At 44.0% G+C, this 27030-nt stretch overlaps 1 protein-coding gene across 1 annotated transcript in view; it reads left to right on the top strand.

The window, feature by feature from the left end:
• The window catches only part of CNTNAP2 (contactin associated protein 2), a 744578-nt gene that overhangs the window by 623570 nt on the left and 93978 nt on the right, over nt 1-27030 (top strand). The window contains exons 15-16 of the mRNA XM_056857035.1: nt 14011-14229; nt 16076-16312. Of these exons, the coding sequence (XP_056713013.1) occupies nt 14011-14229; nt 16076-16312 (456 nt within the window). The remainder of the gene's footprint in view (nt 1-14010; nt 14230-16075; nt 16313-27030) is intronic.

Genomic DNA, 27030 nt, shown 5'->3' with positions numbered 1-27030 from the left:
GGAAGAAATTGAAAGTTTTTATGCCAGTGTTCAGGAAGAAACTGACCACACACCTAAACAAGATATGCTGATAATCATAGGAGATTGGAACGCAAAAGTAGGAAACAAAGCAGAATCAAATGTTGTTGGCGGATTTGGGCTAGGAGCACAGAATGAAGCAGGAGAGCGCCTCGTAGAATTCTGTGAAGACAACAATCTGTTCATTGCAAACACATGTTTCAGGCAACCAAATAGACGATTGTATACATGGACATCACCAGACGGCCAGTATAGAAATCAAATAGATTACATAATTGGAAGCAGAAGATGGAGAAGCTCTATTCTCTCGGCCAAAACAAGACCAGGAGCCGACTGCGGTACAGATCATGAATTGTTAATATCAAAAATCAAGATGAAGCTTAAGAAAAACACCAAAACATTCATAGCACCAAAATACAATCTAAGCAATATTTCTGAAGAGTTTAAAGACCATGTAAGGAACAGATTTGCATTACTGAGTTCAAGTGAATGTAAACCTGAAGAACTATGGGTGGAAACTAGCGATATTATCAAGGAAGAATGTGCAAAGATTATTCCTGTAGCCAAAAGAAATGAAAAACCTTGATGGAAACTCTTAAAATTGCCAAAGACAGACGAGAAGCAAAAGTAGAAGGTGACAGAAACAGAATCAAAAGTCTAAGTGCAACGTTCCAGTGACTCGCACGTAGAGACAAAGAGACCAATTATAATAACCAGTGTAAAGAAACAGAAGAGATCAACATAAAAGGAAGAACAAGGGATCTGTTCCACAAGATCCAAGAAATCAAAGGGAAATTTAAAGCACGGTTAGGCATGCTGAATGATCAGCATGGAAATACATTAACTGAACAGGGCAAAATAAAGAAAAGGTGGGAACAATACACTGAAGAAGTATACAGAAGAGATTAAAGGATAACAGATTCTTTCCAAGAAGAATCTTTTGAAGAAGAACCTACAGTTTTAGAAAGTGAAGTGAAAGCTGCACTGAGAGCAATCGGGAGTAACAAATCACCAGGAGCAGATGGGTTATCAATAGAGCTATTCCAAGCCACAGAAATGGAGTCCATCAAAATCTTGACAAGAATATGCCAACAGATATGGAAAACGAAACAATGGCCCACAGACTGGAAACGATCCATTTACATTCCAATTCCCAAGAAAGGAGACATCAAAGATTGCAGCAACTATCAGACCATCGCATTAATATCTCAAGCAAGTAAAGTGATGCTCAAAATCTTACAGCAAAGGCTGTTACCATATATGGAACGAGAAATGCCTGATGTTCAAGCTGGTTTCAGAAAAGGAAGAGGCACTAGAGATCATATTGCAAATATACGCTGGTTACTGGAGCATACGAGAGAATTTCAGAAGAAAATCAGCTTGTGTTTCATAGATTACAGCAAAGCTTTTGACTGTGTGGATCACGAAAAGCTATGGCTGGTTTTAAAGGAAATGGGTGTGCCTCTACATCTGATCGTTTTGATGCGCAACCTGTACTCTGGACAAGACGCCACAGTTAGAACAGAATATGGAGAAACGGAATGGTTTCCAATTGGCAAAGGAGTCAGACAAGGATGTATTTTATCTCCCTATCTCTTCAATCTATATGCAGAACATATAATTAGGAAAGCTGGATTAGATTTAGATGAAGGTGGAGTGAAAATTGGAGGGAGGAACATTAATAATTTGAGATATGCCAATCACACTACATTATTGGCAGAAAATAGTGAAGATTTGAAATGACTACTGCTGAAAGTTAAAAGAGAAAGTGCCAAAGCAGGACTACAGCTGAACATCAAGAAAACAAAAGTAATGACTACAGGAGAATTACACAACTTTAAGGTTGACAGTGAGGAAACTGAAATTGTTCAAGACTTTCTATTCCTTGGCTCCACCATCAACCAAAAGGGAGACTGCAGCCAAGAAATCAGAAGGAGATTGAGACTAGGAAGGACAGCCATGAAGGAGCTAGAAAAGATTATGAAGTGTAAGGATGTGTCACTGACCACCAAGACTAGATTAATTCATGCCATCGTATTTCCTATTACTATGTATGGGTGTGAAAGCTGGACTGTGAAGAAAGCTGATAGGAAGAAAATAGATTCCTTTGAAATGTGGTGTTGGAGGAGAGTGTTACGGATTCCGTGGACTGCCAAAAAAACAAATCAGTGGGTTATAGATCAAATCAAGCCTGAACTGACCCTAGAAGCTAAAATAACTAAACTGAGGCTATCGTATTTTGGTCACATTATGAGACGACAAGAGTCAATGGAAAAGACAGTCATGCTAGGAAAAGTTGAGGGCAGCAGGAAAAGAGGAAGACCCAACAAGAGATGGATTGACTCAATAAAGGAAGCCACAGCCTTCAATTTGCAAGATCTGAGCAAGGCTGCCAAAGATAGGACATTTTGGAGGACTTTCATTCATAGGGTTGCCATGAGTCGGAAGCGACTTGACGGCACTTAACACACACAAAGGGCTACTCAGAGATGGTTTATGGAATGGGGGGAACAGTTCCCAGTAATCCAAGATTTGTGCCAATGTACTAAAACAATTATGCAGGGTACTGCTGTGCATATTTATGATGTATTATAAGAACTTATATTTGTCACTTCTCAATAGAAGATTCGCATTAGTGTTTGGTTGGCTTTTCTATTGCCCAGGCCTGGTGAGGAATTCCTCAGCCCCAATCTCTTACCCTCGAGAACTTGGGTAGTGGGAGAAAGAAATGGCCTGCATAGTGACACTCTAGGAATCATCCCTAGTCTCTGTGGTCTTTCCCACAGAGATTAGAGAAAATTCCTAGACTGTCACATGGTAGTGATGTCACCTCCCCAAATGCCACCCTTGCTGCCCCCAAAATCTGCTAGCATTTGCCTAGGCAGTGTTGAGACCCCTACAGTTTGGGTTGCAGAAATTTTAGGTTATTAACCAACATTTCATTTATGAATAATGATAAGTTGTATATTTTCAGTTAGGCATAGAGCTAGAGGTGGGGAATCCCTCTGTTTGGGCCCTCTCCCCCCAGTGCCATTCAGCCAGCCAACCAGGGTCTTGTGTGTGTGTAAAGTGCCATTAAGTCACAGCCAACGTATGGCAACCCCTTATGGGGTTTTCAAGGCAAGAGGTGGTTTGCCAGTGCCTTCCTCTGCATAGCAACCCTGGTATTCCTTGGTGGTCTCCCATCCAAATACTAACCAGGGCTGACCCTGCATAGCTTCCAAGATCTGATGAGATTGGGCTGTACCATGCTTCCTTCCCTCCTAACCAGGGTCTTACCAGCCCTAAATTGAGTCCTCAGCCTGATTTGATGACATCACTTCTGGAAGTGATGTCATCACATCACCGATGATGTGGGAGATGCTTTGGTATTGTTTTCTCCCAAATACCAGAGAGTCTCCCATGTCATCATCATAATGACGGCGACCAGGCTGAGGCCTCAATTTACGGCTGGTAAGCCTACCCCAACCCTCCCCTGCCAGTTGCCAGGGGGTACGTGGCAACCCTAGTTAGGCAAATGGAATTCATGCATTCCAGAGAACTGTGTATCTGGGTTGCTGACCCCTGAATTAAATGAACCACAATACGTTGGACAGTGATATGAGGCAATATTAACATTCTATCTGAGTTTGAGTCAAATAGAGTTCATATCTAAAACGTATTATGACGAAAAATACGAATATTCAGGCAGAGGAATTAGAAAGTATGGAGCAATCACATAACACGCTCAGTGCACACTAAAATGCTGGAAAATTCCAACAGCCCAAATTAGATCACCCTATACAAAGAACCTCTTAGAAAGACATGCTGATGTGGACTTAGCGGTTTCCAAGGCTTGAAATGCTACTGCTGGGACAAACCCCACTCTGCTTAACTTAATTAACAGCCTTAATTAACAATCTCAAGGCAAGGCACAGGTTGAGATTTGATTCCTCTCAGAGCTGCTGATGCAGCCAGTGAGCTTGTGGCTATTAAGGTTCTTCTAGCTCTCAGCCTTTCTGGTGAGGGGCTGTGGCTCAGGGGTAGCGCATCTGCTTTGCATGCAGGAGGTCCCAGGTTCAATCCCCGGCATCTCCAGTTAAAGGACTAGGCAAGTGGGTGATGTGAAAGACCCCTGCCTGAGACCCTGGAGAGTTGCTGCTGGTCTGAGTAGACAGTACTGACTTTGATGGACCAAGGGCAGATTCAGTATAAGGCAGGTTCATGTGTTCATGTGTGAGAAACCTCTGTTTCATGGCTCCTTATAGCTAGTAGACTGAAGCAAGTCCCATATCCTCAAGATGGTGTGGGAAAGAGAAAAGCCAACAAAAATGGAGTCTTGATGGTATTGCTGCTGGCTTCCCACAATGTGCAGACTAGGATCAAGGGATGATGCGATCAAGATCCATCCTGTGTCAGCGAGGGATGACAGCCATCTTTCTTTTCCCCCTTTCAAAGAAACCATGTGAAATCTCTTGTATTTTATCCGGCGACTTGAGGAATATCAGCCATCTCTTCCAATCTCATTATGGGAAATATTGTCAAACACCCTGCCGTAGCACATGAGCCTCAGTCGGGATAGCCAAGAGGGATGTCAGAATGAAGCCAAGATACAAAGGCTGTAGGCTGACTGGGGAATCATCAGGACCAGGCATGAAAAGGAATGATTTGAACATTATCAGCTGTCTTCTTGAGGCTCATTAATGGCACTGGGCGGCCTCCTGTTCAAACTGATGCGCCAATGCGGGACTCATTGAAATGAGTGGGATTTATGGTTGCAGAGAGACACAGTTGGAGAAGAACCATTTACTGATTATGCGTATGTTCCTTTGACTGAAAGCTTTTCCAACCCTATTCACCATTCTTTAAAAAAGAGACCTGTGTTGCAATTTTGTTGGCTTGTCCGGTTTTTGAACATGTACATCTAATTTTCCAGCCTTTACAGAGACATCTCTTGAAAGCAGAGGCAGCCCATGACATGTTGGTCCTTGAAGCAGAGAATCCAATCTGCACCCTCATGCTGGTAGAAATATGTATTATACAAGTTGAGTAGCCCTTATCTGGACATCTGATATTCTGGAGTGACCTGAAAACCAGATTTTGTGAGCTGGCATGCAGGCATTACTCACACGCCCTCAGCAGCACACCAATTTGCTTTCTGATGGCTCAATGTACACCAAATTATTAAAAATATCGTTTAAAATTACATTCAGGCTATGTGTATAAAGTGTATATAAAATATATATAAAACATAAATGAATTTCATGTTTCGACTTGGGTCCCATTCCCAAGATATCCCATTATGCATATGCAAATATTCCAAAATATACAAAGATCTGAAATACGGACCACTTCTGGTCCCAAGCAGTCCAGATACTCAACCTGTACTTTGCAATTTAGTGTTCTTTAACGCTAGCCCCAGATCTGCAGCTTGGATCACTTAATATTTGGGTGTGTTGTAGTTCAGGGGTCCCTAACCTTTTTGAGCCTGTGGGTACCTTTCGAATTCTGACACAGTGTATGGACGCAGCCACAAAACGGCTGCCGCAGAATCGCTGCCACAGGAGGCAGAGTCCGCCACAAAATAGCTGCCGCAGCTTACCTTCACATATACAGTGAAGATCCTTGTGCTGTGGTGGCAGCTGCTGCCAAAGCAGCATTTTTTAAAAATCTGCACAGCCAATCAAATCTCCAATGGCCAATTAGAAGCCTTGCTGGGCAAAAGCCTCACCTGGCCCCACCTCCTTTCTAAAAACTCTTGGCAGGCACCAGGAAAGGTGCCAACAGGCACCATGGCACCCACGGGCACCATATTGGGGATCCCTGTTCTAGTTCATTTTCTACTGTATCTTTCTAAGATGGTGTACACTCAATGTCAGCAGTGCCTGTAGGATTGTTTCTCTGACTGCACACGTTCGGCCCATTAAAAATAAAAACTACCTCCCCAAATGCAGAGCCCAAACGGCATGGTATAGTAGACAAACAAGGTAATAACATACAAAGCTGCAGAAAACAAGTTGTGTGAGGACACCAAAAAGAAGCAAATTAAATAATACAGGTTGAGTAACCCTTATTCGTAGGGTTGCCTCCAGGTACTAGCTGGAGATCTCCAGCTATTGCAACATCTCCAGCTGATAGAGATCAGATCACCTGGAGAAAAATGGCCAGACTTCTATTAAAAAGTGAACCTCAGACTGCACATAGTCCCCAAGTCATCTGTTCAGCCACCTCTGTTAATATCCCAGTGCCAATGGCTTCCAGTGAGGGACCAAGAATAATTTCTCTGGATGTGGTAAAAACTTGTAACATGAGTTCCTCTTCCTCGATCCTACCCCATACATATGAGTTATGAAGGAAACATTTCTGTTCTGTTTCTGAAATGACATAAATTGACTATGTTTTGGTCAACTTGCAGCCCAGCTGGAATCACCGAGAACTTTAGAATTGTAAGAGCAGCCCTGCTGGATCAAATCACTGGTCCATTCAGTCCCACCCCAACCTCCTGTCTCATGGAGTGGTAGGGTTGCCAACCTTCAGGTGGTACACAGAGATCTCCCACTATTACAACATCTCCAGGCGACAGACATCAGTTTGCCACTTTGGAAGGTGGCCTCTATGGCATTATACCCCACTGATGCCCCTCCCCTCCCCCAACTCCACCCTCCTCAGGCTCCACCCTCAAAATCTCCAGATATTTCCCAACTTGGAACTGGAACCCTATGTAATGGCCAACTAGAGGACTTGGAAAGGCCTAGAAGAGGAGGCCTCTACAATAGGGTTGCCAACCTCCAGGTAGTAGCTGGAGATCTCTTGCTATTACAACTGATCTGCAGTTGATAGAGATCAGTTACTCTGGAGAAAATGGCCTCTTTGGCATTTGGACTCTATGGCACTGAATTCCCTCCCCTCCCCAAATCCCCCTCTCCTCAGGCTCTGCCCTCAAAATCTCCCACCGGTGGCAAAGAGGGACCTGGCAACCCTACTCTACAAGCTGATAAGTTTATGACTGGAAGGGGGAAGAAGGTATGGAACAGGATTGCTTTTCACAGAGCATTTCAGGTCAAGAGTATGACCTATATTCTTGAGGAATCTGGGCCTGATTTGTAATGCCTGGAGGGAAGCAGGAGGGAGGACTCACGAAGCTAATTTCCAAGCACTCTACTATGAACTCCGTCCTCATCGCTATGTAAATCTGTAGCTATTTGGTCCTTAATTCAAGAGCTGTGTTGGCTGGGAGTGCAGCCTATAAATGTTAAGGGGGAAAATGATAAAAAGTTAAGGGGGGAAATCTTGTAACATAATTTACATTCTCTTAAAATATGAAACTTGGGGGGAAATAGCAACAATGCTAATGTGGTAAGATTCCTCTTCTTCCTGCCTCCGTTAGGATGGGTGGTCAGATAAATCCAAAATAGGAAATGAGCCTTAGCAATGAGGACCAGAAATAGAATATGTTTGTAGGCATTTGCAGGAATAAATTTCTGCCACATCGGAAGTTGTTTCCATCAATTTCCATATTTTTTTCTAGTCCAGTAGCCTGGCATACAGATTTCTAGCTCTATGGTCCAGCGGTTTGCACAGTGTATGCTTTAAATTATGCTGGTTTAGTCCATAGATTATTCACTTCGCTTGTGCTTTTCACCTCCAAGAAATGCAAGTAGCAGCACTGAGAGCCAGGGAGCTTTATCAAGCTTACAACATTTTTCTCAATAGGTTTGAGGATCTCCCCCCTCCCACCTTTTGCTTTCCCTGTTTTTTCGTCAAATAAACTAGATGGCATTTGCACTGAGTAGATACTACTTGTGTTCCCACAAGGTTAGTGTGTCACAGGCACGGCCCACAATTTCCCCCAACCAGCATGCATTTGATTGGACCTAAATGAGCAAAAGCAAACTGGCGGCTGTCCAAATTCAAATTTGAAGCTACATCGAAACCAGCAAGGAAAAGAATGCGCTCTGTCTTGCTTCTGTCTGTTTTGATGATTGATGTGGCAGCATCAATGTCTGGATGCTTGAAAGAAGAACAAGCAAAACAGGTCAAGTCCCACAACACAAATTTTGGACAAAACAAAGGAAGGAGAGAGAAGAGTAGCAAGGATGAATGTGAACAAAAGCAATCCTACTTTTCCTCCACATACTGTTAGGGTGTGCAGACTGAGGGTTTTAAGGGCACAAGGTAGCAATTCTGGGAGATCTGTTTTTGACTCTCCAGATGTACTTTTACCCCTGTTATGGAAACAGGACAGGAAGAATGTGGACACCTTCCTCTTTTCTCTGCCAGGTGGCTCTGTGTGTATGTAAAAGTGCTAAAAAGCCTCTCTCGGCTTTTCCGCACATGTTATTTTGACATAAGAACATCAGAAAGGCCCTGCTGGATCAGACCAAGGCCCATCAAGTCCAGCAGTCTGTTCACACAGTGGACAACCAGATGCCTTTAGGAAGCCACAAACAAGACAACTGCAGCAGCACCATCCTGCCTGTGTTCCACCGCACCCAAAATAATAGGCATGCTCCTCTGATACTAGAGAGAATAGGTATGCAGCATGACCAGTATCCATTCTAACTAATAGCCATGAATACCCCTCTCCTCCATGAATATGTCCACTCCCATCTTAAAGCCCTCCAAGCTGGCAGCCATCACCACATCCTGGGGCAGGGAGTTCCACAATTTAACTATGCGTTGTATGAAAAAATATTTCCTTTTATCTGTTTTGAATCCCTCGCTCTCCAGCTTTAGCAGATGACCCCGTGTTCTAGTATTATGGGAGAGGGAGAAAAACTTCTCCCTGTCCACTCTCTCCAAACCATGCATAATTTTATAGACCTCTATCATGTCTCCCCTCAGCCGCCTTCTTTCCAAGCTAAACAGCCCTAAGCGTCCTAACCTCTCCCCATAGGACAGTTGCTCTAGTCCCTTAATCATTTTGGTTGCTCTTTTCTGCACCTTCTCAAGCTCTGTAATATCCTTTTTTTAGGTGTGGTGACCAGAACTGTACACAGTATTCCAAGTGTGGTCTCACCATAGATTTGTACAAGGGCAGTATAATATCAGCAGTTTTATTCTCTATTCCTCATCTAATTATGGCCAGCATGGAATTTGCCTTTTTTACAGCAGCCGCACAGTGGGTTGACATCTTCATTGAGCTATCCACCACCACCCCAAGATCCCTTTCTTGGTCTGTCGCTGCCAGCACAGATCCCATCAGTGTATATGTGAAGTTGGGATTTTTTGCCCCAATATGCATCACTTTACACTTGCTCACATTGAATCTCATTTGCCATTTTAATGCCCATTCTTCCAGTACGCAGAGATCCTTCTGGAGCTCTTCACAGTCCGATTTTGTTTTAACCACCCTAAATAATTTGGTGTCATCTGCAAACTTGGCTACTTCACTGTTTAACCCCAACTCCAGGTCATTGATGAACAGGTTGAAAAGCACCGGTCCCAACACAGATCCCTGAGGCACCCCACTGCTCACATCCCGCCATTGGGAGAACTGACCATTGATTCCTACTCTCTGCTTCCTATTTTTCAGCCAGCTCTCAATCCATAAGAGGACTTGTCCTCTTATCCCATGACTATGAAGTTTGCTTAGCAGTCTTTGGTGGGGGACTTTGTCAAAAGCTTTTTGGAAATCCAAATACACAATATCCACAGGCTCATTCCTGTCCACATGCTTATTGAAGCTTTCAAAAAACTCTAATAGGTTAGTGAGACAGGACCTACCCTTAAAGAAGCCATGTTGGGTTTTTCCCAGCAGACCTTGCCCTTCTATATACTTGACAATTCTATTTTTAATAATGCTTTCCACTAATTTACCCGGAACAGACATTAAGCTAACTGGCCTGTAATTTCCTGGGTCCCCCCTGGAACCTTTTTTATAAATGGGTGTTACATTGGCCATTCTCCAGTCCTCTGGTACAGAGGCTGATCGAAGGGACATATTACATATCTTTGTTAGAAGTTCAGCAATTTCCCATTTGAATTCTTGAAGAACTCTAGGATGAATACCGTCTGGTCCCTTGTGTATTGTGTATTTTGACGCTTGTGTATTGCATTGGGAGGGTTCTCTTCCACGTGTGTTTTGCTCTCTCTAGTGGTCACTTCAGGTATTTCATCACTGTATCACTGGTGTATTCCTGAGCACTTTAAAAATGCAGGGAAATAAACTGGAGATACAGAGATAAAATATCAAAGCAACCACCAGAGGGAGCAAAATATGTTCAGAAGAGGAGAAAAAACCCAATGCAGTATGGGAACACAAGCAATGAAAATAAGTAGTGCAGAAAAGCCCTCCCTCTTCTTCCTCTCCCCTCCCCATGCTAGCACCTTCATCCAAGTTGCACTCTCTTGTAACTGTTTTATTACCTTTTTATTTTGTTTTATTACCTTTTTATTTTTTTAATGGAGATCCAAACATCAATCTCTCACATTAACATATAGGTTGGTCCAAAAAAAGGTATCTCTACTTTTTTACTATTTCAATTAAGTTTTATTATAAACCTTTAGAATATAATATTACTTTATACATCAAATTACTTTCCATTAACAAAACCCAAAAAGGGGAAGAAACAACCTCATTGCTTACAAATGTAGGGGGGGGAAGTGATGTATGTAAATAAAAGAGAGAGAGAAGAAAAAGAAAAACTTAAATATAACCATTTCAATACATTTTAAGACTCCAAGGTTCATTACCTCCTCTAGTTTAACTTGATTCTGATAATGTAAGAATAAAGACCATCTTTGCATAAAGAGAAACCATTCCTATTTCTCCCCCACCCCATCTCATTAGTTTGTAAACTGCAATCTTATCCATTACCATATTTAGCCAACGTTTTCATGGAAAATGGTAGAGGAAGGGGTTGTAAGGGCAAGTGAACTCTGTGGGGAAAGGGGAGAAGCAGAGGGAAGGTTGGGGGGTCAGTGCTAAATATAATAGGAAATCGTTGTGTCCGATCTGATTGGGTAGACTTGGACTGAACAAATACGTCTGTGTTGAATTCAACTGAAGTATGTTTCTGTTGAACTGATCATTCATCATTGCCTATTATATTGAACACCGACCCCACATTTCCCTCAGCTGGCCTCCCTTTTTCCCATAGATCTCACTTGACTTTATGATCCTTTCCCTTACCATTTTCCATGAAAAAGAAAAAGTAAACAGATAGGATGTTTCTGGGGTCATTAATTAATAAGGTTGCCTTAAGTCAGAAGCAATTTGATGGCCCTTAACACAAACATACACAGTCAGAAGAGAAGGAGAAACATATATATGGAAAGGGGAGGTTGCAAACCACATCTGTCTGTGTGTCTGTTTGCTGTGATGCAACAGAGGTGTTTTCAGACACCCTCCTCCCCTCTGTCTTTTTTTAAAAAATGACTATTTTAGTGCTTCAGTCTTGTCCTTCTTTGCTGCTTTTTCATTAATGTTGTTTTGTCTGCTTTCTTGCTTTTATTGAGTCGTTTTTAATATTGTTTTGATTTTACATTTTAAAGCTCTGGGAGTTCTAATAAAGTGAAAAGAGGTTTTTAGAAGGGTAGTTGCCTTTTATCTAGAAGCTGTTTTTATTTTAAAATGCTATTTATTTATTTATTTATTTATTTGTCTGTTTGTTTATTGCTATCCCCATTTTGCATCCAAATGCATCTTAGAGCTTCACATACTTTTCTCGCACAAGATCGCCTCTTCCTCATTTGTTACTTTATTTATTTATTTTTATTATTTGGATTTTGGATCTCTATATATTTCTATCCTTGGTGAGGTGTTGTATATATTTTATTTCTGATATTTTCCTGCCACTTTTCGGGTCATATCAAAGTAACATCATAAAGTTCCTGAGCACCATCTCGTTTATGACCTCAGGTAATTTTTTAAATAAAATTTGTAAAGATGATCCTTTTTTAAAAAGTTTATATTCTACATTTTAATTGCAAATTAAATCTCCATTGCAGAATCAAATTAAAATATTGGTTTTGGGAGGATACTGGGATCCTACCATCTTTTCAAGTCAGACTTGCCTAATTTTCCTCCTCACTTAGAGTTGCCAGCTCTGGGTTGGGAAATACCTGGAGATACCTGGGTCAGTGTGGTAAGTGCTTGGATGGGAGACCACCAAAAAAGATTAGGGCTGCTAGACTGGCAATGGTCACCACACCTAAAAAAGGATATTACAGAGCTTGAGAAGGTACAGAAAAGAGCAACCAAAATTATCAGGGGACTAGAGCAACTGTCCTATGGGGAGCGGTTAAGACGCTTAGGGCTGTTTAGCTTGGAAAGAAGGCGGCTGAGGGGAGACATGATAGAGGTCTATAAAATTATGCATGGTTTGGAGAGAGTGGACAGGGAGAAGTTTTTCTCCCTCTCCCATAATACTAGAACGCGGGGTCATCTGCTGAAGCTTGAGGGTGGGAGATTCAAAACAGATAAAAGGAAGCATTTTTTTACACAACGCATAGTTAAATTGTGGAACTCCCTGCCCCAGGATGTGGTGATGGCTGCCAACTTGGAAGGCTTTAAGAGGGGAGTGGACATATTCATGGAGGAAAGGGGTTTTCATGGCTATTAGTTAAAATGGATACTAGTCATGCTGCATACCTATTCTCTCTAGTTTCAGAGGAGCATGCCTGTTATATTAGGTGCTGTGGAACACAGGCAGGACGGTGCTGCTGCAGTCGTCCTGTTTGTGGCTTCCTCGAGGCCCCTGGCTGGCCACTGTGTGAACAGACTGCTGGACTTCATGGGCCTTGGTCTGATCCAGCAGGGCCCTTCTTATGTTCTTATGTTCTTATTTTTGGGGCAGAGCCTGAGGTGGCCGGTGTTTGGTGAGGGGAGGGACTTCAATGCCATAGAGTCCAATTGCCAAAGCAGCCATTTTCTCCAGGTGAACTGATCTGTATGGGCGGGAGATCAGTTGTAATAGCAGGAGATCTCCAGCCACCACCTGGAGCTTGGCAACCCTATCCTCACTGCAGGTCCCCAACCCTGCATGGCTTTTGCCCATGCAGGTCCCATGATCCCCAGCATAGCCTTTTGAATGGCTGCCTCCCTCTCCCAGCAGCCTGTGTGGCCCAGGCTAGCCCAATCTCTTCAGAGCTGGGAAACTAAGCTGGGTCAGCTGTGGTAAGCACTTGGATGGGAGACCACCAAAGAAGACTAGGGCTGCTAGACAGGCAATGGCAAACAACCTCTGCTCATCTCTTGCCTTGTAAACCCCATGATGGGGTCACCATAAGTCAGTTGCAACTTGACAATACATTCCCTCCTTTCACCTATGGGAAAGCTGGTAGAGTCCATCTCAGTGTTGTTGTAGTTGTTGTTATTTAAATTTATACCCTCCCCTCCCCAGCATCACAGGGCTCAGGATGGATTCCAACAGTACAAGAATTCATAAAAAAATATATCAGCATTAAAACGCTGAATAGAAACTTTAAAACTATAGCCCAATTGATATAGATAGCACCCAAAACTCAGCACTGATGCCCATAAATAAGTGCCTCACCAAGGAGGATGGCCAAACAACGTCAACTGAACAGAACAATGTCAACCGAAAGCGCTGTATTTTTCAAATGCATTGTTTTAACCAATAATGCATCAGTTGTTGAAGTCTGTCCACTCCCCAGTCTGAGCAAGGATTCTTTTCTCTCTAATGGAAAAGCTAAAAAGTAGACCCCTTGGATCCATTCTACTAATGGCAGTCCTTTTCTCCAGTGCAAGCAGCCTTCCATAACATAACATCTGTATATACCCACTAGGGTTGCCAGCTCCAGGTTGGGAAATACCAGGAGATTTTAGGGGTGGAGCCTGAGGAGGGTAGGGTTTGGAGAGGGGAGGGACTTCAGTGCCATAGAGTCCAATTGCCAAAGCAGCCATCTTCTCCAGGGGAACTGATCTCTGTCGCCTGGAGATCGGTTGTAATAGCGAGAGATCTCCAGCCACCACCTAGAGGCTGGCAACCATAATACCCACATACCTTTCACATTTAATATGGGGGGGTCTTGTCGTTGGTATTTCAGCTGCAACCGACGTGTCCTTTTCATTCGATGTCGGAAATGGCCCGGTGGAAATCATTGTGAGATCACCCAGTCCACTCAATGATGACCAGTGGCATCGCGTCATTGCTGAGCGAAACGTTAAACAGGCCAGCCTCCAGGTAGATCAGCTCCCACTGGAGATCCGGAAGGCCCCTACAGAAGGCCACACCCGGCTGGAGCTCTACAGCCAGTTATACGTTGGTAAGTAGATGTTGTACATTGGTTGGTATGTACCCTGCACTGTATTGATGTTTAAGTGCTAAAATCCACTTTTTCAAAGCAGTTGGGAAATGACCCCTGATCTGCTGCCAGGTAAATTTGAAAGAAGGGAACGGCACAGAGCCTTTTTTGAAGGGATGTTTCCCCGCGGTCACCCCCTCTGTCTGCTTCGGGGCTTCCCTTTGATTATGCATGCCTTTTCTGCCCATCAGAGATTGCCTCGCTCTCCCAGCTCATTTTGCCCACATTTTCCAGATTCTGGCTAAAACCCAAATTCAAGAGAACCTGGGCTCCCCTCATTTTTGTGAAAGGCTTTCCAAGTGGCAGGAGTTTTGTAAAACAGACTTCCCCAGGTCAGAATTTGCCCCCCATTACTAGCCACGTTGATTCAAGCTCTTGTTCTGTATTTCCCTACACAGGGGAGTAAAAAGGGGTTTTTCTTACATGCTCTCTTTAAGGAATTAAGACATGTTAAAAGTTACTCATGGGGACATTCATTCAATTTATATTCCATTTTCTAAGGCATGTGCATTATGTGGGAGCACATTTTTATCTTTTGGATCTTCTTGTTATTTAAGTGTTGCACCTTTTATCCAGTTTTATTCAGTAAAACATAAGCTTATTCTTTATTTTTGTCAGTTCGTTGGGAGGTTGCTTGGTGTCCTCAAAATAATTGAGTATGACAGCCTGTACCCCAAAGATTATTGGGGGTGGGAGAGCCAGCATAGTGTAGTGGTTAAGAGCGGTGGACTCTAAGTCCAATTTGAAGAGGGGATGGAGGAGGATAAAGAAAACCCTCAAAGTGCCCCAGAGGACATTAGGGGACATTGTGTACGTAGATACATACCATCAAGTTGCAACCAACTTATGGCGACCCCAGCAAGGGGTTTTCAAGGCAAGTATGTCCAGAGTGGTGGTTTGCCCTTGCTTTCCTCTCCAGAGCCTTCCTTGGTGGTCTCCCATCCGAGTACCGACCCTGCTTAGCTTCCAAGATCTGACAAGACTGGGCTATACCATACTATTCCACATCCTCAGGAGACATTAGCTCACCCAGAAAGATACCACAGGCTAATGTGCTCTGAAAAATAAAAAAACGAGTTTTCAAAAAAAGAAAAAAATAAGTCCACTTTGAAGAGGAGGTGGAGGAGGACAAGACAGGGACTACAATGCAATCCTAAGAACACTTTCCTGGGGGTAAGCCCCATTTACTAGACCTCAGCAGGATTCCTAGTAGACCTACTTTGGATTGTACTGTTACGGCCCATTCCTGAAGGGGGGGATCTGCAGTGGCTGGGAGCGACACAGTCACGCTGCCTCTTTAGGGGCTTCCCGGCCGCCTCAGAGAGAGAAAAGGATTTTCTAAATAGAAAAATAGAGGGAATGGGGGAAATCCCCCATTCCTGGGGCAAAAAGGACTGTGGAAGCTGCCTAAAGGCAGCTGCACCCCTGAGAACACCCCCCCCCCATGGCAACACGGGCTTTCCCTTCTGGGAAAGCCCTGCCAGCATGGCTGTGCTGGCAGCAGGGGCTGGCAGTGCCCAGATGCCAGTGTGTTTGCCCCCGCACCGGTGTAGGTGCCACCTTATAAGGAGCTTCACACACACACACCCTTCAGGAATGGGCTCAAAGTCTCTTAGGAAGGCTTGATGGAGCAACCATTGCTTCCTCCACTTTCCTTTGAGGTGCCATGGTGGGAGGAGAATTGTTCCTGCTTGTGGGGCAAGGTGGCATCTGGTTATACAGTACATGAATAGGATTATTTACTACCCAGAAGTAACTAAACTGTTTTTGCTGATTCTTAAGCTGTCTTTTTTTTGTCCTTGTCCAGGTGCGGCAGGTGCACAGAAGGGATTTCTGGGCTGCATTCGCTCTCTACGAATGAATGGGGTCACTCTGGATTTAGAAGAGAGGGCAAAAGTCACGCCGGGAGTGAAGCCCGGGTGCTCTGGCCATTGCACCAGCTTTGGGATGTACTGTGAGAACGGCGGCAAGTGCGTTGAAAAGTATAACGGCTACTCCTGCGACTGCTCCAGGACGGCGTACGATGGTCCATCTTGCAAAAAAGGTAAGGGTCTAAACAGCATAATCAAACTGCATTTCCCAGTGAAACACCTTGGAGCTGTCCTTGATACACTGAAGATGTGCGTATCCCTGCCCCAGGATGTGGTGATGGCGGCCAACTTGGAAAGCTTTCAGAGGCGGATGGACATGTTCATGGAGGAGAGGGCTATCCGTGGCTACTAGTCAAAATGAAGACTAGTCATGATGCACACCTATTCTCTCCAGGATCAGAGGAGCATGCCTATTATATTAGGTGCTGTGGAACACAGGCAGGATGGTGCTGCTGCAGTTGTCTTGCTTGTGGTCTTCCTAGAGGCATCTGGTTGGCCACTGTGTGAACAGGCTGCTGGGCTTGATGGGCCTTAGTCTGATCTGGCATGGCTTTTCATGTTCTTATGTGTGTTTTTTCCTATGCCTTGTGAAAATATATTACATTCAGTTTTTTTCCCCAATGACGTATGGGAGAGCTGAGACCAGTTGACACCATCAGCAGAGTCATATAATAAACCTTTTCACAAACTCTACCTCTTTCAGGCTGCAAATGTGTGAAAAGGGTTGCATGCTTGAATATCCCTAAGGGAAACAAAGGGCAGCATGGTATAGCCTGATCTCATCAGCTCTTGGAAGCTAAGCAGGGTCAATGGTAGGATGGGAGACCACCAAGGAAGACTCTGCAGAGGAAGGCAATGGCAAACCACCTGCTTGAAAAACGCTTGCTGGGGTCGCCATAAGTTAGCTGTGACTTGACAGCATTTTACACGCACACATGAGAGGGGGAGTCTCCCTGGACAGACACAAGTAGCATTTCAGGAAGAAGTCTAGGTTGAATGCTTTCCTCTTGGTGTTCATTTCTGTGTGCAGGGAGGTTTGTCTTAATGGGGGATCATTCAATAGGCAGCATCCCTGCAGCATCTGCTTGGTATGCCCTCCAATGGGCATCTAAAGTGGTTTACGTCATTCTCCTCTAGGTAGGCTGGGAGTGTGTTACTCGCTCACAGTCCCCCCAGGGAGCTTCCATGGCAGAGTGGGGGACTCAACCTGGGTCTCTCAGATCCTAGTACAACTATCTAATCGCTACACTACACTGGCTTTGTTATATGGACATTGTTATGTTCCTGTAGGAATGATGTCCATAAAGTCACATGTGGATTGACCTTGGCCATGTGGTTATTAATCTTCATAAAATCCAGGAAGTGGTTTAGGCCTATGCATGGTGGACATTATGTGTTATAGCTGAGCAAATGTTATAACTAATATATTTAATGAGCTTAGAAACTTTTAGGATACACTGTAAGGTTGTTTTATTTACCAGAGCTTTCAATGGAGTGTAGGTTCTGCTTTCCTTCAGGGAAGGGGCTGTGGCTCAGTGGTAGAGCATCTGCTTGGCATGCAGAAGGTCCCAGGTTCAATCCCCAGCATCTCCAGTTAGGGACTGGCAGGTAGGTGATGTGAAATACCCCTGCCTGAGACCCTGGAGAGCCGCTGCCAGTCTGAGTAGACAATATTGACTTTGATGGACCAAGGGTCGGATTCAGTATAAGGCAACTTCATGTGTTACAAGTATATTATTGTATTGTATTATGTTTTATTAGATTGGGGAGAAATTTGGGTTTTATTGTTGTTTTCTGTCTAGTTCTATATTGTAATCCACCTTGACCCATGGGGAAAGGAGAGGTCTAAAAGTCTTAATAAATTAATTTTAAATATTTAGATGTTTGTACCCCATGTTTTCCCCCAGTGGAGACCCAAAACAGCTTACAACATTGTTCTCCCCTCTTCTATTTGATCCTCACAACACTAACCCTATGAGGTAGGCTAGGCTGAGAGAGGAACTGGCCTACGATAGCAAGCTTCCATGGTAGAGTGGGGATTGGAACCTGGGGCTCCCAGATCCTATGCTGACACTCTAACCACTACAATAAACAATAAGAGGACCACAAGGAGGATGGTTGTACCCAGTGAGTTAGACATACTGCATGTAGGCTGTGCTGCTGAGATTCTCAGAATTAACCGTAGGGCTAGAAATGTCTTGATTTGTGTATTCGAGAAGCAAATATAAGATCCTGCTTATTCTTACACAACAGTGCTTTTTTTCTGTTTGAATGCATTTAAGGGGCCAGTAAAAAGGACTGATATGAAAAGTCTAAGCAAATAAATGCTGTTGACACTGGGGACCAGCCTAGATTGGTTTAAAACTAGCCAGCGCTTCTCAGGGTAAGAATATACTTCCCACTATGGGGATATTTTTTATTGATGGCATTCATGCTCAGAATTCCTGATGGATGGCTTCTATGAAATTACACTGTTCTCACTCTTAGCGGGGCCGGATACCCCACGCATGAGTGACACGTTAGGTAGTTGAGTTTTACAGTCGCTATACCAAAGGCAGAGCTGTCAAAACAGAATTTGACATCTCTTTCTATTAAAGGATTTCTTTTTGGGGGGTGGGGGTGTATAATCAGCTAAAATTGTTCTTTCAGAGATCTGAGAAATTGTTATAAGGAGAGGCTGAAAGGAGTCTGCAGTCCCACAGATTGCTTTCCTGACCTCATTTTGCATTTTTTTTAATATGTTTTTCCTCCCTCGTGGATGCAGGCCAGTGGCAGTTAATGGCGATTCTGAGGGCCGAAGCACTTTGTATTCATTTTTTGCATTCTTAATGACTTTCTGCCTAAACAGAGAGACTGGAGGGGTGGGAGGGGGTACACCCTGAAATTAATGGGCTTTTTTTAGTGCAAGCAGAGCGTCTCTGCTTGGAAGGTTTGGAAGACAGGCTTCTCCAACAAAATGGCTGGGGCGTGAGTAGGGTTGCCAACTGCCAGGTAGTAGCAGGAGATCTCCTGCTAATTCAACTGATCTCCAGCCGGTAGAGATCAGATCACCTGGGGGAAAATGGCCGCTTTGGCAATTGAACTCTATGGCATTGAAGTCCCTCCCCTCTCCAAACCCTCCCCTCCTCAGGCTCCAAAAATCTCCTGCCGGTGGCGAAGAGGGTCCTGGCAACCCTAGGCATGAGGGAAAAGTCTAGGCCTTTGGTCCGTACCTATGGTTTCTGGAGGGACAGTTGAAAGAAGGGACTGAAAGAACGTAGGCCAAGACCCCCAAAATGAGCTATTGGCAAGTCCCATGGTCACTACTACCAATTTCCAAATGAGGCCTGGAGATATCCTGGAATTACAACCAATCTCCAGGCAATAGGGATCAGTGGCTGCTCTGGAGTATTGAGTGTGTAGCATTATACCCTCCCTACCCCAAAACCCACCCTCCTCAGGCTCTACCAGATCTCTAGGAATTTCCAGCCCCAGAAGTGGTGACCATTGTCTACCATATACATTCTAGCCTTAAATTTGATTCTCTTTATTGTAGTACATTAAATTTTACCCTTCCATTTTTTCAAGGAGCTTTGGATGACGTACAGTGCCTTCAAATCATCCCTGAAAGGAAAGTTAAATGTTGATCAGTGACTGGCTGAGGGACGCCAAGAGAGCTTCATGGATGAGCAGAAATTTAAACCTTGGTCCTCCTGACTCTCACCCTCAGCTCTCTACACCATTTCAATGGTGGCATTTCAAGAAGAAGAGTTGTTTTTTTATATGCCAACTTTCTCTACCACTTAAGGAAGAATCAAACTAGCTTACAATCTCCTTCCCTTCCTCTCCCCACAACAGACACCTTGTGAGGCAGGTGGGGCTGAGAGAGTTCAGAGAGAACTGTGACTAGCCCAAGGTCACCCAGCTGGCTTCATGTGGAGGAGCAGGGGAATTGAACCCAGTTCTCCAGATTAGAGTACACCTCTCCTAACCACCATCCTTAACCATGACACCACGCTGACAACTGGTGACCTGTCTCCCTGAAGAGTCCAAGCCTAGTGTCTACTGTGACACTTCTGGGACTTGGTACTAAATGCTCTGGATCGCCATTGGCTGTCCTGGGCAGCCCATTGACCCTGAATGTCAGGAATACAAGGAGACCTGGAGAATCAGACCAACGGGCCATCTAATCTGTCATCCTCTCTCACACAGTGGTTAACCAACAGGGCACGTTCGTGCGAAGTGCCGTCAAGTCGCAGCCGACTTATGGCAACCTTGTAGGGTTTTCAAGGCAAGAGACTCACAGAGGTGCTTTGCCATTGCCTGCCTCTGCACAACAACCCTGGCATTCCTTGGTGGTCTCACATCCCATTACTAACCAAGGCCAACCCTGCTTAGCTTCTGAGATCTGACAAGATCAGGCTAGCCTGGGCCATCCAGGTTAGGGCCAACAGGGCATAGAGCACAGGGACCTCAGTATGGTACAATGCCATAGAGACCATCTTCCACAGCATCCATTTTCTCCAGGGGAACTGATCTCTGTAGTCTGGAGACCAGCTGTAATTCCAGGGGAGTCTGGCATGCCTACTCACACACTTGGAGTACAACCTTATGTAAGATCACATCATCTGTGGAAAGATTCCCTGAGAGAACCATATGATTTCTTCATTGATTCTTTCAAGTCAAAGATATTTTTTCAAATCCTTACAATTTCCATTTTGTTCTTGGGGAGAGGAAGTACTTTTGAATTCTTTTGGTGGAAGTACTTTGAATTCTTTGAGCCAGTTACTTCAAGCCATCTTCTGCTTGTTGTGGATGGAGAACAGAGAAGCACAAAAAGAAAATAGCAGGCAGGCACTCTGATATCGCTACCTGTTTGACAGCCCTGCAGATAGTTTGCCATGAAAAAAATCTAAAAAGCATCTTAATCTAGACAGGCTGTTTTTTGTTTGTTTTTTTAAAAGATTTTATTCATTTTTAAAGGGGGTACAGAAAAGGAAAAAAGGGGAAAGACAGATAAGGAAGATATTACAGTATACAGAGGCTGTTTTAGACTCTGCTATCATGAAACTCCTTTGGTTCACGCGGTGATGTATAAGGAAATCTTTTTTGCATTCTTACCTTTCCTTTAATTTGTATCAAAATTACTATGAACATGTATGGAAACATAGAGCTAGATTTAAATGCTTTATATTTGTAAAGGGAAGATTTGCTACTTTTTAAACAGGTCTTGCTAAAGTCTATATGGTGTAATATATACACCACTGCCCTAGGGCATCAAAATTAGTGCAAATGTGTCTAATGCACATCAGTATCAATGGGGAAAAGTCCATCGACAAGATAACTTTTCAGGGCTCAGTATTAGAAAATTGGTGGCTTTCTAACGCTGCAATGATATATTATCAAGGACAAAATTGGACGAGAGTGGAATGGGAATATAAAATAAACTAGAAAATGGCTTGGAAGTTTCCTGCAATGAAAATCCCTTCTCTTATGTACCATCAAGAGCCGATGTTCACATCCCACATAGTCATGTAATAGCCCAGTTGGAGACTGTACTGCTTCAGAAGAACATAAAAGGTTCCCCATTGGAACCAACCAGCGGTCCATCTGGTGCAACATCCTGCCTCACTCTGACCAATTAATTGTCCTAGAGGGCCAACATACAGGGCTTAGAGCAGAGTTGTCAAACTCAATTGTTACAAGGGCCAGATATGATATAAATGTCACTTGGTCAGGCTGGGCCATGTCTCGCCGGCCCAGATCGAGAGTGGGGGTGGGGTGGCTGCCTCGGATGGCTCATGGGCCGGATAAGAGCTCTCAAGGGGCCGGATTAGGGTTGCCAGGTCCCTCTTCTCCACTGGTGGGAGGTTTTTGGGGGGTGGAGCCTGAGGAGGGCAGGGTTTGGGGAGGGGAAGGACTTCAATGCCATAGAGTCCAATTGCCAAAGAGGCCATTTTCTCCAGGTTAACTGATCTCTAACGGCTGGAGATCAGTTGCAATAGTAGGAGATCTCCAGCTAGTACCTGGTTGGCAACCCTAGGCTTGATCCAGCACACAGGCCTTATGTTTGTCACCCCTGGTTTAGAGGCTGAAGCCTTCCCCTGATGTTGCCTCTGAATATATAGGTTTCCTTTTAGTCACCTTAGCTAGCAGCCACTGATGGACCTATCCTCTATGGCCTTTTATGCAGGGATATTTCCCTGTGGTCACCCTCGCCGACTGCTTTGGGGCTTCTTTTTGATTATGCATGCCTTTTCTGCCTGTCAAGAGGTCGCTTCACTCTCCCCGCACTTTTTGCCTTTATTTTCCAGATTCTGGCTAAAGCAGCATCTGAAAAACACAGGCAAAACATGTGGGGAGACTGAGCGAGGCGACCTCTGATGGGTCAAAGGCATGCATAATCAAAGGGAACCCCCAAATTCCACAGTTTAATTACTCATTGAGTTAAATAGTCCTTTTGTTCACCCTGGATCTATTGCCCATTAACTTCGTTGAGTGTCCACAGACTCTAGTATTGTAAAAGAAGTAGATTGTAGGTGAGGTGTAGCATGCTTGACTGTCCCATAAGTGACCCATATTTTTTTAAAAAATGTTTTCCAAATAGAAAAATAGAATATCAAGGCTAAGCTACAAAGGACCTTTTCTGTTGTGGCCCCTAATCTGTAGAATGCATTTCCTGTCTCTTCTCACCTGTTGCCAAATCTGTTAACTTTTCAGCTTCAGGACACAACTTTTCTACTTGCTTGGGCATTCAGAAATTGCTAATGGTGTGTTGGCTTGATTTTGTGTTTTATATACCTGTGCTGCTTTTAATTTTGTTACTGAGGACCTCTGCTGCCTTTTGAGCATTATTTATATTATTGCTGATTATTGTTTTTAGGGATTTTATATCTGGCATGTTAGTCTGATTTTGATGTTATTGTTGTTGTCATTGTTATTAGTAGTAGTGGTGGTGGTGGTGGTGGTAGTGGTAGTGTTTTATAGTTGTAATGTTTTACATGTTGGAAAACGCCTAGAGGATTTTAGTTGTGAGAGAAGTACTTAAATGTATTAAAGAAAGGAAGGAAGGAAGGAAGAAAGGAAGAAAGGAAGAAAGGAAGAAAGGAAGAAAGGAAGAAAGAAAGCTTCTTTCCTGCTGTTATGCCTGCTTTTCTATTTGTGGAGAAGCATTTCCACTTGCGAGAGAGAGAGCATTTAAGCATTCACTCCCACACCTGTAATCTGAAGTGGTAAAAACCCAGCAGTCCTCTCTGTGATTGTTCCGAAAGTGAAGAGAGGGAATCCAGCCAAAGTACAGTTGACTCTGCTGAGTGGCTATTTAGAAGCGCCAGTCCTTCCATAAATCTGTTTCGCGCCTGCAAGCAGAGATATATCCAAGGGAAGACGAAGACCGTAGCCAAGTTGCTACAGAGTAATGGAGCTAACAAAACTCAAGAGAAGGAACAATCGATCTAGTGGTTTCTTACAGGTCGGGAACAGCAAGCCACACGTAGCTCTCCTCACCCCCCAGTTTACTGCAACTAGTGACCAGGTGGGTAAATTACCCCTTCAGGTAACCAAAGCCCTGGCCTGCTTTCCTAGCAAGCTTTGTTTTTCAAATGTAAATATTACAGGTTTGTGAATAGGGTTGTCAGTAGGGTTGCCAACCTCTAGGTAGTAGCTGGAGATCTCTTGCTATTACAACTGATCTCCAGCCGATAGAGATCAGTTAACCTGGAGAAAATGGCAGCTTGGGCCATTGGACTCTATGGCATTGAAGTCCCTCCACTCCCCAAACCCCACCCTCCTTAGGCTCCGCCCCAAAAACCTCTCGCCAGTGGTGAAGAGGGACCTGGCAACCCTAGTTGACAGGTCCCTGGGGATGGGGGGGGGTAGGGTTGCTAGATCCAGGTTGGGAAACTCCTGGAAATTTGGGGGTGGAGCCTGGGGAGGGCAGGGACTTCAGTGGGCTACAATGCCATAGAGTCCACCTTCCCAAACATCCATTTTCTCCAGGGGAGCAGATCTGCAGTCTGGAGATGAGACGTAATTCCGGAGGATCCCCAGGTCCCACCTGGAGGCTGGCATCCCTGTTTGTAAAGTCTGCCTTTTCAAATTAAGATTACATACCTTCCTTAATAAAAAATTTGTAATGCTTCGCAAACTCTGGTCATTTTTAACCCTTATCTAGATGACTGGTTAAAATTTCCTTTATTTGTATTTCTTCAGTATCTGCCAGTAGAGCGTGACTGCACTGTGTATTTTTTTAGATTTTTTTTACAGGAAACTACTCTTGCTGGAATATCTTTATCTCCCTGTGGCTTTTATCTTGAAAGGGCCAGCCTGCCTGGCAACCTGTTACTATGGCAAATCTCCTAGGCCTTTTGAAAGGTTTTCTGTTTCCAAAAAGAGAGTGACTGTGAAAGAACTGTATCTGAAAGACTCTGATCGTTAGGGTTGCCAATCTCCAGGTGGTGGCTGGAGATCTCCCACTATTACAACTGATCTCCAGGTAACAAAAAAGATCATATCAAGCCAGGTTTGGGAAAGATTGTGGCAAAGCAGGAGCAAACGCCCAAGCAGGACAAATATCATGGGGATGCTCCTAAAGACACCAATGCCATAAAGAAGCCAAGGAGGAGCAAAACACCCATGTGGAAACAGCCACAAACTTAGATGCAGGCGATACTATTCCTTCTCACAATTATTAACAGCCAAGGAGGCTGTATCAGAATTTCCACTCACCACCACCCCTGCCCCTCAAACACACAGCTGCTTACTCCCTTCCATAAGCCAAGATGCAGGCCTGGTCTACACATGCAGAAGAATAGGGTGGTGGCTGGAGATCTCCCGCTATTACAACTGATCTTCAGGCAATACAGATCAGTTCCCCTGGAGAAAATGGCCACTTTGGCAATTGGACTCTATGACATTGAAGTCCCTCCCCTCTCCAAACTCTGCCCTCCACAGGCTCCACCCCCAAATTTTCTAGGTATTTCCCAACCTGGAGCTGCCAACCCTACAGAAGAATGAAGTGGTCACAAGGTGGTTGAGTGCTTAAGTGGATGGAATGACCTGTTCCACTAATGAATATAGGTCAGTTCCCCAACATTAATCCGGTTTTTTTGGAAGGAGAAAATGAGCAGAGCATATAACAAGCTAAGCTGAAATGGTTTCTCCATGGCGTGACCCCTTTGGTTTTTCACCAGGTAGCTTGGGGGGAAAGTAAAAAAATGTGATCTCTTCAGTCTGAGGTGGTACAGTCCTACTGAGTCAGGATTCTACCACATCTACCTATGTGGGCAAGCTCCAAGAAGGATGGGGGAGACAAAGAAGACATGAGGAGGTCCAACGGATTGCGCCACTTCCGACTGCTGATGGAGAATCGCAGTTTGGAATGCTTCCCTTTTTTGTTAAAAGAGAAAAGGAAACTCCCGTCAAACAGAAAACCAGCACAGAGGGCAAAGAGAGGAGGAAGAAACTTTGATATGCCAATTTTCTATTTGCTTGGAGTTTTTGAATGTTAAGGAACATTCAAAGCTGGAAGCCGCCACCTGCCTTCTTGTGGCACAGTCCGTTCTACCCACATGTTCCCCTGCCTGTGTGAACCAAGTTTAATAGTGGCATCCTAAATAGGGTTGCCAACCTCCAGGGGGTTACAATCAATGCAGCATACCTGTGCCAGAATTAAGAAAGCGTAAAGAGATTGGCAGCACGAGGGCTCAAATATAATAAACAAAAATAACAACTTACAATTTATTAGCTATTAACAGCATGCCCAACATACCACAAACTGTGGTTGGGTAAATATGAAACCAACAATATGAAACAAAGTATCACAAATAGAAACACAACACAATGATGCAGCTGGGGCAAAAAGCCCTGAAAATACAGCAACACCCCACCCACGAGTCCAATAGGATCAGATTAGTATGTCATGTGAGTGCAGAGTCCAGAACGACCCAAAGGTCAAGGTCCAACAATGTAGAGCTGGAGAACGTGCGGCTAGTCTTGCATCCACGTTTCAAGAGGCTTCTTCAGCTCAAAGTGATAGAAATTGACCGGCAAAATTAAGGACGAATTGTATCAATTGTTGCCGATAGAACCGTCATGCTGTAAAAAATTTTTTTAACAAATTCTATAACATATAATTACAGCTAAAACATCATTCCCGATACAGAGTAATGACAGAATTAGGTTTACCTAGGGAATGCGTCAAATGAAAATATAAGCGCGCATAATTTTCTCCTGAAGCGGTACGTAATCTAACTCTAAACTCACCAAATAGTGTAACAAGCCAATGAGGACAAGGAATGTGGAATCAATACGCCAGGGACTGTGAATCAGCTGTTAAAGAGACAGAGACCCTAAATAAAAAATCAGTCAATGGAACAGCAACCCTGGTATTCCTTGGTGGTCTCCCATCCAAATATTAACCAGGGCTAACCCTGCTTAGCTTCTGAGATCTGACAAGATCAGACTAGCCTGGGCCATCCAGATATATAGATATATACTCATACATGTATACATACACACACACACACACACACAGCATTTAACAAGCTGGTCTTGTAACAGATATGCAGGTGTCGTGTGTATGTATATGTGTGTGTATATATATTTGCCTGCACATCTGTTACAGGGCCAGCTTGTTAAAAGCAATAGGTTGAAGCCAAGCATATTTTCTGCAGGTAAAAAGGAAAATAATGATCCACTTTGATTACCAAAAAAGGCTATGCTGGAGATCATAGTATATGCATGGACAAGAGGCATGTGGCATTGGGGGGGGGGGGTAGTAAGAAAAAGAACTGGACAAATTTGAGTGGAAAGGATGGCTGTGTGTCAGACTAGGATCGGGGAGACTCCAGGTTCGAATCCCTACTGTGCCATGGAAGCTTGCTAAGTGACTTTGGGCCAGTCATACACTCTC

This window comes from Euleptes europaea, chromosome 11 (genome assembly GCF_029931775.1).
Source record: "Euleptes europaea isolate rEulEur1 chromosome 11, rEulEur1.hap1, whole genome shotgun sequence".
Classification (NCBI taxonomy): Eukaryota; Metazoa; Chordata; class Lepidosauria; order Squamata; family Sphaerodactylidae; genus Euleptes; species Euleptes europaea.
The sequence above is the reverse complement of the archived record's forward strand: the minus strand, read 5'-3'. Positions and strand labels throughout refer to the sequence as shown.